The 12,573-nt window shown below is 53.6% G+C and overlaps 1 protein-coding gene across 1 annotated transcript; it reads left to right on the top strand.

Moving 5' to 3' along the window:
- Positions 1-7,507: 7,507 nt before the first annotated feature.
- On the top strand, positions 7,508-8,867 carry CHCHD10 (coiled-coil-helix-coiled-coil-helix domain containing 10). Its single transcript, XM_085075913.1, has 4 exons — positions 7,508-7,641; positions 7,721-7,910; positions 8,079-8,223; positions 8,613-8,867. Exons 1-4 carry the CDS (start codon positions 7,586-7,588, stop codon positions 8,630-8,632), a joined length of 411 nt encoding a protein of 136 aa, XP_084932039.1. The 5' UTR covers positions 7,508-7,585; the 3' UTR covers positions 8,633-8,867.
- Positions 8,868-12,573: the final 3,706 nt, after the last annotated feature.

Genomic DNA, 12,573 nt, shown 5'->3' with positions numbered 1-12,573 from the left:
CCCAGACTCCCTGCCCAGGCTCCCTGAACCTGGCCATGCACCCAGCACCCGGCAGAGCCCAGGGGAAGAGCTTCCAGCCTGCAGCCTGGACAAAGCCGAAGTGGCTGGGACATACAGTGCCGAACAGCGACTCGACTGCAGCCTGCAGCTACTCGGTGTCTGATAAGGAGACTGCTAGTGCCGTCTTGCAGCGCTCCCAGCCTGCCAGCTCTGCGCAAATGAAACGTCCTGGTGAAACGCCCCCCACCCTTGGCTCCCTCTGATCCCCTCCGAAGCCGATCTGAGACTGGAATGTCTCCTGGGATGTGATTCCTTCTAGCCTGAGGGGAACTGCGTTAATAAAACCGAGCGTGAGCGGTGGAGGCGATGGGGGAGGAGGCAGGCAGGGCTGGTGAGATGAGGCTTTTATGAACAAGTCGCAGGTCTGCTGGAAATGTCCCGTCCTGTCCTCTCTCCCTCCCCCTGTCCCTGGAGTCGAGCTGTGGAATTCAGGGTGTGGGTCGAGGCTTTTCTTCACGCACGTTTCTGCTCAGAGCAGCCAAGCCCCTCACCTCCCTCTCTCCCCCCTCCTCAGCAAACGCTGCTGAACTCACCTCCCTGGAACAGGTACCACTCCCCCAGCTCCTCTCGGCACAGCCTCGCTGCTGCGGGGACCCTCCTGCCCCTCCACATTGCTCAGGCATCATCCTGCAGGGTGTGTTTGCCTGTGACAAATGAGAGGAGTCTGTCCCCAGTCTGTCCCCAGGATGTGCAGGCCAGCTTGGCGATCAGGGCCAGGCAGGAAGGAGAGAGTGCTCCCCACATCTTGGTAGGACAGGGTGGCTGCACTCACGGGCTGGCTGGTGCTGGGCGAGCAGAACCAGTCAGGCACAGGGCTCTGACTGAATAAAGCCATGTGAAGGCAGTAAGGATGTGAGCCAGGAGGAAAAAGACAGAAGAGCAAGCAAATTCAGTCCAAATGATATATGCAGGAAGAGAGATCACAGAAGTGTGGGTTTTATTGGTGGGAGTGCACTCTTGGCTCCCTCTGGGATGTAAAGTGCCTCTCACAGCAGTTACTTAGCGGAGCAGTGATGCCATGTCCTGCCATTCAGAGCTCATGCTACCCTACATGCTCTGTGTGACACACTGCATTGCCACTAGAAAATGTCACTGGAATCAATTGGTTGGACAGTGACAGAGATCTGTTCCCAAAGTGTTTTCCCACTTTTTCTTGGGCTGCAATTGCTGAATTCTGAGACTGCATTATCACAAACTCACTGTGGAAGCCTCACATCCAGAGAGGCACCCAGAGACCACACTGAAGACTCTGAAGAACCATCTAGAAGGAGCACCTCGTGAGTTGGCACAAGGCTGGGAACGAATCCAATATGGCCTACACAGAGTCCTGCCTTTCTAGAGAGCTGAGGGGTTTGCTCAGACCACTGATTTTTCAAAAGTCAAGCTGTTCCTACAGAGGAGGATGTTTCCAGTCTTCTTATGGAGGAGCCCATGGATGGACTCTGCACTGATCTCTGTGGTGGAGATGTCAACTAAAAGAAAAGCATTTCAGCAGAAATCATGACGAAACGGAGTGCACAACCAGGCTGCCCAGTGCATTTGCAAGGGTTATTGACTTTCCACGTGAAAAGGAGATGCCACTGGCTTCTTTTACAGGAAGAAAAATATGGGATCCAATATTTAGTTTCTGTCTGAGACATTTTGGTTGGAAGCTGATGGTTCGACAGCCCTCAGTAGGACAGGGAGAGCAACGTGGTGACTAAAAGTCATGAAACATTTTGGAGAGCTGGGACAAAAGACCCCAAATCACAGGTGTCTGTGAACTGTTTGTGTAGAGGCTGCAGCACCTCACAAGATCTCTCCGGCTGCCATACAAGCTGTGTCTTTGCTCAGGTAGGGGGAGATGTGGGGAGGCAGTTACTGCAACATTCTAGTTCAAAGCAGTAGCTGTTCAAGGGTTGGTGCTAAGAGCCTCCTGCGGGTCATGGGCACCTCTGCTTTACACACAGACCCCATCCTCCCTTCCCTAGCTGGTCTGGTGTTGTTGATGGGAGCCATCAGTGCCCCCCGGAGCTGTGTGTGAGGAACCACCAAGGCAGCCCTCCAGAGATGTTTGCTGTCTGTCTGCAGAGAGAGGGGGGAACCAGACTAGCCAGGGGGCAGCTGAGCAGGAGCAGAAGGGAATGGCCTGTGGGCAGATATTTGGGTGAGGAGGAAATGCTAAGCCCCAAGCCCATGGGCCTGGACACTGAAGGGAAAGCATCAACAGGTGAAGCAGGGAGCCTGTAGAGGTGTGAGATCCCTCCAGGGCTCACTCAGCACTGTTATCTCCTGCTAGGGGTGTGAGCTTGCTGCTCTGGACTCCCTGAAACCACTTGACAGATCCCAGCCACAGGAGAGGCAGCAAAGGTCATGGTCTCATTGCTCAGATCCCCCTGACATACACCAAACGAACCTGTGCTGGCTTTTTATCTCTGGGAGCTCTCTGTTTGCTGTCTTGTCCTGTGTACAGCAGGTGAATCCACAGTAACTGTCCTCATGATACAGGGATACACCAGACATTTTGGAAGAGGTAATTTCTTGACAAGGTCTGTCTGAGGAATTTGGGAACACAGAAGCCCTTTCTTCAGTTACAATTAATGGCACCAGCCTTCAGCTGGGATGAGAACATGACTCTGAGCACACGAGCCCCACTTCTGGATGTGTGAATACAAAGGAAATGGAACTTCCAAGATACAGTTGCCACAAGCAGATTTGGAAAAGTTGTTTTTCTACCACCTCTCCTTTCCCCACCAGGAGCTGAGGGCATCCACATTTCACATTTGGTACCTTCCTTCAACAGAATGGGTTCAAGTGGCACAGGTAAATGCAAGGACATACCTGCACCTCCCAGGACTCATGGGCATGGCTGAGAGGAGCCTCTTCTGATGGGGAAGATCTCTCTGGAAACCTGGAGCAGAGCAGTGTAGCTCAGGCGTGCCTGGGGTTCAAATAGGAAACGATTGTGATGTGAATGGATTCGGGTCTGGAAGAGCCTTCAGACCAAAGGTGGGCTAGCATGAACGAGTTAAAATCCTTTCCTTTGCTTGGTGAAATTTATTGAAAACTACATTGTTCATCTGTTGAAACTTCACAGCTGTTGAGATTGCCCTCGGGGCAAACCACATCCAAGAAATGGCATGTAGATCCTGGGAGCACGAGACTTGAAAGCTGAAACGGCACTCTGAGTGCTGCCTCCCCTTCCCTTGCAGTCATGTCTGGCCATCTGCAGCTCCTCCAGTGAGACACTGTGGTTTTTTCTTCCTCCCATTTCTCATCTCCGACTCCTGCAGTACAGTCACTTTGTTTCAGGCATTGTATTTTGGTTAAAAGTAACTGAGGAGGGATGCAGACAGGAAGACATCTGTGTGGGGAGAGTGCTCAAAGCCTGTGGCATCCAGAGTGAGACAGGGCTGTGTGCCACGCTGCTGTGGTGCTGCCATTGAATATCACCTGCCTGTGACACTGCTGCTTTGTTATCCCTCAGGGAATGGTGGTGAGGCAGCACTGTGGGAAGTGTGCCATTTGCTCATGAAAAATCTGTGAATTCTGTTTAGTGGTAGCAACTTGCCTTTTAGAAAAAGTTAGTATTTGTTGTTTGCAACTCTGTTTGCAAAAAACTGTATAGGATAAAAAGGTAGTGCTTGCATATTCCCTTCTGACCTGAGTGTTCTGTGCGAACTTGGGGACTGAAATCAGCCAGCTGGCACAAGCAAAATTAGGGCCAGCCAGAGCTCAAACATGAAAATAAAAGGAGGACACGAGAAACCCACCAATTGCACACACTCAGTCACAAATGATTCACGGAGTAATTTTGAGTAACAAACACATCGGTAAGAACTGGAGGTTGTGTTCCTGCCTTTTTGGGGGATTGTCCACAAACAAAAATATTGGCTAATTCATCAGACGCTTTCTTCTGCTTTGAATAGCTTGCCCAGATCCCCGAGCAATCATCCCGTGCAATTTGCTGTTAACCTAAATAACTTAAATTCAGGTACACCCAGAGCACTGCCCAGATCTGCCCCTGCATGCACTAATTAGGGTTCTCCAAGCGCAAACCTGCAGCTCGGGAGGCAGGAGGCTCCAGCAGCACCCCCAGATGGCTCCCCTTTGCTGGTGTCCCGTGGCAAGGACCGGGCAGGATGTGCCACAGCAAGCTGTGGCTGCGTGGAGAGGGTGTCTGCGAGGAAGAGGACACTTGTGGGTGTCACTGTCCCCTAAGCAAACACCCCGTGAAACTGCAGCCTGGTGAAGCCAGCCCCGCGCTGTGCCCGGCGGAGGGCAGACACAGGTAGGAGACACAGGGAGGCCGGAACCGCATTCCTTACCTGTGAAACAACCCCTTGAGAGCCAAACGCTTGGGGAATTCCTAGATCTCTTTGTAGCCACATTTCGGCTGTGACAGCTTGAGGATTTAAGTGAAGCGAACTCTGGAGGGGGAGGTTATAAGCTCCTTTGAGAGCAATGAGGAGAAAGCTGTTGAAAAAAACACAGACCTGCCTTTTACAAACCTTGTCTTACCTGCTCCTGCTGCTAACAGGAGGATGAACTGGCCAGCCAGGGCACCAAATTATTCAGAAATTAACTGGTTTTGAGTAAATCCTTCCAGAAGTATTCAAGAATTAGTTACTGTCTTTCAGATTTATGTGTCCCTAAATCCAGAGTCAACCTTCAAGTGCAGGCAAGCCCTAACACTTGAACTATGTAAGGAGGGACTTTTTGGAGCAGGGGAAAAGAGAGAGGCAAAATGAAGCTACTCAATTGAACCAAAGGTCCAATTTATACTGAAAAATAGCGGAATTAGGAAGTCTGGCCAGGCAAACAGTGAAAACTGTTGCAAGGATATTTAGATGTAAATGAGGCCCTCCTGCACGAGCCCCCACTGGGAGGATGGCTCCTCGGCAGGGCTCTCGCAGGGAGACCTGACACCGTACTTCCACCTCCGGTGCTGAGGACTCTCCAGCTGGGAGCAGAGGGCTTGGGGTGGGTGGTGTGTGTGCGGGTGGAGTTGTGTACACTCAGCCTCCCAGACAGCCACAATAAATTATCTCATTAGTAAACCCAGGGTAGCTGTGCTCCTCAGCACATACCCGGCCTCCCACTGCACAGAAAAACTTTGTGTCTAATTAACCAAATCAAAGGGTCCCCCAGACGCAGCTTAGAGGGACGCGCTCAGCTTGAAACCCAGGCTCCTTCAGCAAGTTGTTCTGTGCGTAGTGGAACTAATGAATCTTGATTTCTTATGGCTGGAGCTCTGGCATTCCCTGTGCCCCCTGCAAGTCCGTCCTCTCCTTCCTCCGGCACATGCCGAGCTTCTTCCTATGGCCAGGAGCAACCGAGAAGGGAAAGGAGCCTGTGGAGTGGTAGCCCCAGCCCCACACCCTGATGGCTCAGCCATGCTCCCATGCTGGCAGCAGAGCTGAGCTGAGCTGGCAGAGAGCTGAGTTTCCATGCAGTATGGGGCTCCCTGAGGTCACCCTTGTCTCCCCTTCTGCCCTTTTTCTCCTGGCTGTTAAGACCTCTGTTTCCCCTCAGGCAGGGGCTGCACAAGGAAGGGAACCACACTTCTCCAGGATGCCTAACTGGTAAAAGGAAAAGTGCAGGTGCTACTGAGGCAGGGGCTTTCCAGTCACATTCCTCTAATACAGTTCCTAAGCCCCTCTCTTAGCAGGAAAAACAGGCAGATGCTGGATGTGAAATGCTGCTGTTCCAGCTGAAAGCAACACGGCACAGCTCCCGAGACAGAAGAGGTCCCTGGTACTGTGGGAGGAAGGACTTGGGGGTGTTACCCCTCAGAAGAGGAGACCAAAGCAGTGTTTATTTGAGGAACAATCCCTTTCTTTCCTCAGGAGTGTAGGAGCTGCAGCTCCCCCCTGCCTGCCCAGCTCCTGTGCTGAGCCGAGGGGGCGGCTTGCTTTACAAATGCTTTTCTCTTCCCCTCGTGCTGGAAATTTGACTCTACAAAAACACTTGCACAGCAGCTAATTGCCAGCCCGGCAGTGACTTAGCTCTCTAATTCCTGCCAGTCAATGAACCAGCCCAAAGAGCTGGTTTTCATAACTTGCTGAATGTACGAACACAGCCCTGGAGACATAAAATAGCTGAGATATTTTTTCCTGGACAACTTCTGGATCCTTCTCAATTTTGGAAATTTCTTTCTCTCCACTGAGCGTAAGGAAAATCCAAAGATGGAGCTGGCAACAAGGCCAATTCCACGGAGACATTGGGGAGACATAGACCCACAGAGGCCCTGGAGAGCAGTGGGGGTGCCAGGGAAGAGATGATTGTCAGGAAATTGGTTTGAAGGTAAAACTGGCGTCGTCCAGCCTGTCTCTTCATGATTTGAGGGCTCATCATCCTCTTTTCATGGATTCCTACTGCCCAACAATGTCCACGCCTTACAAAGTGTTCCTTGATCTCCTGGTTTGTATCCAGAGGGCTGCTGCAAAAATTGTTGTGCTGGCCAATGGCTTAGACCACATCATTCCTCCCCTGGCTCCTCCCTGGCACCCTCCATTCTCTGCCCCAATTGCGGAGTGCTCACCTTCCCTCTCCCAGCGGCTCATTATCCACCTCTCCTCCACCCCATCATCTCCCATGCCACAGAGGCCGTGTTCATTGCCCATTCCCAACAAGCCCCTTCATGCTCTCCTGGTCTGCTCCACACCTGGGAGAGGCACCCTCGGAGCGTTTGCAAAGCCACTGCATCGCCCTCCTTGGGGCTCTCCTTTGTCACCACATCCGCAGATCTTGTCGCCGGGGAGCTACCGTGCTCTGCAGCGCCCTGAAGGGAGGGGGAAGCCAGGAGGCATCATTCTGTTCTCCCAGGCAGCAAGGGACAGGACAAGAGGAAATGGCCTCAAGCTGTGCCAGGGAATGTTTAGATTGGATATTAGGGAAAATTTCTTCACTGAAAGAGTCGCCCAGCCGTGGCACGAGCTGCTCGGGCCAGCTCCGCAGTCACCATCGGGGGGCGTTCAGAAATCGTGTGGGTGCGGCAGCTGGGGACAGGGTTTATGCGCGGCCTGGGCGGTGCCGGGTGAGCGCCTGGGCTCGGTGCCTGTGTGTTTCGGTGTGTGTTTGGGTGTTTGTTCGCTGTTCGCTGACCCCGCGGTCCATCCCCAGCTCAGCCCCGCGCTCCCTTCCCTTCCCTTCCCTTCCCTTCCCTTCCCTTCCCTTCCCTTCCCTTCCCTTCCCTTCCCTTCCCTTCCCTTCCCTTCCCTTCCCTTCCCTTCCCTTCCCTTCCCTTCCCTTCCCTTCCCTTCCCTTCCCTTCCCTTCCCTTCCCTTCCCTTCCCTTCCCTTCCCTTCCCTTCCCTTCCCTTCCCTTCCCCAGCGCCCCACGGGCCTCGCGCGCCCTCTGCCGGCGGCGGGCGGGCGGTGCGCAGACCCAGCCCCGCGCCTTCTGCGCATGCGTCAGCGGGAATCACGGCTGCCCTCAGTGGGGCGGGCCGCGGCTTCGGCCGGCTGGTTGCGCATGCGCGGAACGTCACGTGTGAGCGCAGGTGTTTCTTAAGGCGCTGCGCGGGGCGGGCGGCAGAGCAGCGATGGCGCGGGGCGGCAGGAGCGTCTCTCGGCCCGCGGCGGCACCGGCGCACGCCAGGTACGGGGGGCTCGGCGCGGTGGGACACACCGGAACGCACCGCCCTGTGCCGCCCCTCATGACTCCCTTCTCTCCGCAGCCCGGCCCCAGCGGCCCCGGCCCCGGCGCCCGCCGCGCAGCCGGCGCAGCCCGGGCTGATGGCGCAGATGGCGAGCACGGCGGCCGGCGTGGCCGTGGGTTCCGCCGTGGGACACGTCGTGGGCAGCGCCCTCACCGGTGTCTTCAGCGGCGGTTCCTCCGAGCCCGCCAAGGCGGCGGCGCCCGCCCAGGTGCGAGCGGAGCCGGGCTGTGCCCTTGGGCCGCCCTTGGCGGGGTGCGGGCTGTGGGGCGGCGGGAGCGGGGAGGGGGAGGAACGGAGGGAAGGACAGCCGCTCCAGCCCAAGGGGACGGAGGTGCCGCTGCCCGCGGGCCGTCCCTGACCGGGCCTGTGCCCGCAGGAGCCCCGGCCTGTGATGCAGCAGTCGCCCTACGGACCCTGCCACTATGAGATGAAGCAGTTCCTGGAATGCGCTACCAACCAGAGAGACCTAACCTTGTGCGAGGGCTTCAACGAGGCTCTGAAGCAGTGCAAGTACAGCAATGGTGAGTGTGCCCTGTAGCAGGAGGGAACTGCTGCTAGCAGAGCATCTGAGAGGGTTTAAAGGTTGCAAAAACGATCTTTTGGGGTTATAGCTCCCTTTGGGGCTTTAAGTAGGAAGCACTTGTATCTTTCCTATATCCTGGAGAGCAGAAGAGAACTGGAAAGGGAACGAGACATGATTTTGACCATGTCTCTGTGAAGGTGGGGAGGCTGTAGGTACCTTCTTAGAGGATCTGCTCTTGCTGCCATGGGAAGCCTGCTGCTCTCCCTGGCTGGTTCTCTAGTTCCTGCTGTATTTGTTAAAAGGTGTTGTCACTAATTAGGTTTTGATCTGGTCACCATGGGTGAGAGAGCATGTATCTAATACTGAACTTACGCTTCTTCCCTGTAGGTGTTTCTTCTCTCCTGTGAAGAACTTGTCCCTCATAGGGAAGAGGATCATGGTGCAGAGCCCTGCTATCCACAGGGAGCGGAAGGACAGACAGGGAATGAGCTGGAGGAAGCAGACTGACCAGACAGGAGTATTCTAGTGCTAATTCACTTCTGAACTAGTAGAGAAGGAAAGGAATGATTGGACCCAAGGGTCTTCAGAATTTAGATAGTGCTGTATTTATTACAGAGAAATAAAAGAATTTATTTGGACCTATCACTTGCGCATGTTTTTTATTTAATTCTTAAACTAAAATCAAGATACCAAAATGTTAGCATTATCAGCACCTTAAAGGACAAGGCACAAGTGTGGATTTCCTGCAAACAGGAGGTGCAGCCTAGCAAGGACTGTGACTGCATGACTTGACAGAAAAAGATTCAGACGTTGGCTGCCCTCCAGGCAGAGGAGAGGCAGGAGGGAAGTAATCCAACGTGTGTCCTACAGTATTTGCAGTAACAAATTACTTTTCTATAGATATCCTCTTACTGAATACCTGTCCTGACCTCAGAGCTGAGAGAGCATGACCTGTCTGGCTGTGGCACTTGGATACAGTTGGCTGATCTGACTTTAAAGCTTTAGCAGGTTATGCAATGTTCTCAAGGTCACTGGCATCAGGTGAAATTTAGAGCTGCGTTCCTCTTACAGTCACCTTGGCAGGACAGCCTCGTGAGTAATGCCCACAGACTGGCCTCCAGGAGGACACCCTGTTCCTCACATTGCTGTAAAAGGGAATTTTGAGGCTTCAGATGGAATCTTAGTGGCACAGCAGTGAAACCAGGAGACTTTCAGATGCTTAACTGATGCATTTTCATGTCAGAATGAGCCTTTTAACCTTTGGATCTCTGACTGTTGGATAAAGGACAAGTTCTCAGCCTGTTGCTGGCATCTGTGAGTAAATTTAGGCCTAGATGGTAAATGCTGGTAGCTGGTGCTGGAGGCTGGTGTTGAAAGTCCTCCCCCTTCTAAATGTCACAATCTTAAGTTCTTGGTAGATGATGTCCTGAGCTGTGCCTGGCCTTATCAGGGGTGTCTTGTGCTCTCCTGAGAGACAGCCAAGGGAAAAAGTAGATGTCAGAGATTCAAAGCCCAAGTGCTCCATGTGTTGAGCTCTCTGGTGTGAGCAGGGAGGAACCACTCCAAAGTTGTTTAACTCCTTTTAAGGAATAAGTATTAGACTGATGTTGGTGTGCTGGTGTGGGTAGAGAAGCTGTTAAGGAGAACCATCAAGAGCACCTGCAGCAGGTGTGTTCTGTCTTTGACCCATCTTGGCAAAGTGCTGCTTCTGCAGTTGGCACTGGCTGTCTCTGGAGCAGCTTTTCCTGGGAAGCAGACCCATCCAGTGGACCCACTACTCTGACAAGGTTGTAGTGCTGTCTTTCCTGTAGGTATTTACTGCTGAATTCAGATGCAGGATCTTCCACTTTGCTCAGGTTCATCAGGGTGCCCTTTTCTCCACAAGATTGATGCAGTCTGGAGGGAGAGACACGTGGTGTAGGAAGCCCAGTGTGCCCCTGGGTGGCCAAAGAGCCTGTGATGTTTAGAGGTATTTTCCTTAGCAAGTTACACTTTGAACAGAATCTGCTGAGATCTGGGGAGCAGTAGGTTTGCTGTCCCTTTCCCTGTGTTTTGGGATGTTCTGTAACTCCCATGTGACCCATTTGTTACCATCTGCTGTTTCTCTGTGGATGAGTGGCAGTCCCTTGGTGTCCACTGCCCAGAGCTCTTGTACCTTCAGGCCTGCACTGACACTTCCTCTTCAGGTGAGCTGTGAGGATCAGGACGCAGCAGTGCAGGTTCACCATCTCTTGGCAGTTGGCTGCAGAGAGAGAATGAGACCTGAGATAGGAGCATTGTCACCCCAAACCCAGGGGCCACATGGGCATGGCAGGAGGCACAGCAGGTGGCTGGCAAAAGCAGGATCCCCGTGTGGCATCAGCAGGGCTTTGAGCAGCTGCAGTACAGCCATGGCTGCTGGTAGTTGGTGCTGAGAGTGCCCCAGCTTAGGGGAGAAGATGAGTGCTTTGAGTTGGGGAAAGCAGTTCTGATTGATGAAGTGTCTTTGTCCTTCAACTTGGTTTCATCAAGCATGAGTCAGAAAAAGCAGTGAGCCCTGGTCCTTGCCAGTCCACTTCTACAAGCTGGTCCCAGTCACAACGGGAAAGAGCTGGAAATTGTGGCTGCGTCACCAGAGGATATTTTGGCCGTGAACTCTGACCAAGATTGTCACAATTGAGAAATCCCCCAGGGCTGTCACACGTCAGTAGTCAGAGCTGGAGATCCAATTCAAATAGCAGAGGGAGCAAAGACTTAGGACTGTGTGTGTCTGACGACTTCAGCCACGAGTGTCTGGGGTCAGGCCAAGGCCCTTGGCCAACTGGGTGAGGTCAGGAAAGGGGCTCATTCCTTCCCACAGATACCTGCTCTCTGAAACTGAGAGCCAGGATTTGAGCCAGGGAACCCTTCCCACACAGCCCAGAGTGGAGGAGCTCTGCTGGCAGCTGGCACTTCTGCCCCATAGCTCTTCTGGTTGTGTCTAGATAAGCAGGGCTCCCTCCAGTGATTTCCCAGAGCTGCCAGGCTGGGAATTCATCCTCACCTCCAGCCTCCCTCCTTGTAATTAACTCAGCTCTGCTGGAGTGGTTTTCCTCCATGATTCAGAGTGTAGGGGTAATAGATCTCCCTTTTTCTAAAGCAGGTGAGGTGCAGGATGGTGCTGTGCCCTGGCAGAGCTCTTCTGCCTGTTCCTAAGCACTGGGCATTGCTGTGCATCAGAGGCTGTGTCCCTCTGCCCCTTGTGGGGGTGACAAGTGTGGCACAGGTGCCCAGCTGGCTCCAGGGCTGAGGCAGAGCCAGGGCTTTCCCCATGTACCTCCATATCTCACCATGGCAAACACGGTGCTCCTGTGCCTCTGGCTGTGGTGCTGGGTGCCTTCCTGCAGGCAGTGCTGGGAGCTGCTGGAGCCCCCAGGGCACAGGCTGCATTTCCCACTAACACTGTGGTTTCAGCAGCCAGATTTCCCAGCAATAGTGAATGGCCCCTGCAGATTCCTAAGCCTCCTGCAGCTGCAGTGTGGGAGAGGGGGGTAGAGCAGGAGCTGAACTAAGCAACAGCCTGTTGGGAAGGCTGCCTGCTCCATGTGGTCCCAGCTGGTCTGAATTTCAGATCTTTTGTAGTCTTGTGGTGTTTCCTGTCCCCTTGTTTGTCCTGCAGCTCATCTGGGCTGTGGTGGTGCCACATCTGCCCAGCATGCTCCTAACTGAGCCCAGCACTGCTGCAAGGGCAGCCTGGCCTCCTCTGCAAGATGACTGGATGCCACTGGAAGAATCTTCCTGAGGATCCTGCCTGTGCTGCTCCTACTCTGGAGCAGGAGGCAGTGGGGTTTTGCAGCCCTGTGATGTACGTGCCAGCTGCATCTTCTATTTGGTGTCCCAATGTTGCTGTGCAAGTGTTCTGCAGCAGTGTGTCAGGGCCCTGTAGCATCATCCTCTTTTCCTGTGGAAAACATATGGATGGAATCATGTCCCTGGGCTGCTCAGCAGATGGGGAGAGCCTGAATGGTGGAAACCAGTAACAACACTGATGTGCTGCATTATCCAGTGGTCAGTGCTCTGTGGAAATATTCCCTTTCTCTGAAATACCCCTCCTTGCATGAGGAGGTGATTTCCCTCTGTCTTGTTGGCTTTCACGTCACAGTCTGTCTAATCCGTGGACTTGACCTGCTCAGAGCTTGGGACAAGCTAGGACACATGCAGGAAGTCTCATGTTCATCTTGCCACCATCTTGAAGAATTTGGGGTGTGCCTGGTAGGCAACAGCTGGAGCTGTGTCTGCAGTGTGCTCATACCTGCAAGAGCTCAGGGGCCTGGCTGCATGAAACACAAGCTGCTGATAGCTGCAGGGACAGGACTCCACAAGGCCAAAA

Source organism: Lichenostomus cassidix, chromosome 15 (assembly GCF_008360975.1).
Source record: "Lichenostomus cassidix isolate B80296 chromosome 15, HeHo_3.0, whole genome shotgun sequence".
In the NCBI taxonomy this organism is placed as follows: domain Eukaryota; kingdom Metazoa; phylum Chordata; class Aves; order Passeriformes; family Meliphagidae; genus Lichenostomus; species Lichenostomus cassidix.
This window is presented reverse-complemented; position numbering and strand designations above follow the sequence as displayed.

Excerpts from the sequence above, each read along its gene's own strand:
- CHCHD10 (XM_085075913.1), top strand. The coding sequence starts at position 7,586 with ATGGCGCGGGGCGGCAGGAGCGTCTCTCGGCCCGCGGCGGCACCGGCG. Across the intron at positions 7,642-7,720 it reads GCGGCACCGGCGCACGCCAG|CCCGGCCCCAGCGGCCCCGG; the intron begins GTACGGGGGGCT and ends TTCTCTCCGCAG. Across the intron at positions 8,224-8,612 it reads GCAGTGCAAGTACAGCAATG|GTGTTTCTTCTCTCCTGTGA; the intron begins GTGAGTGTGCCC and ends TCTTCCCTGTAG.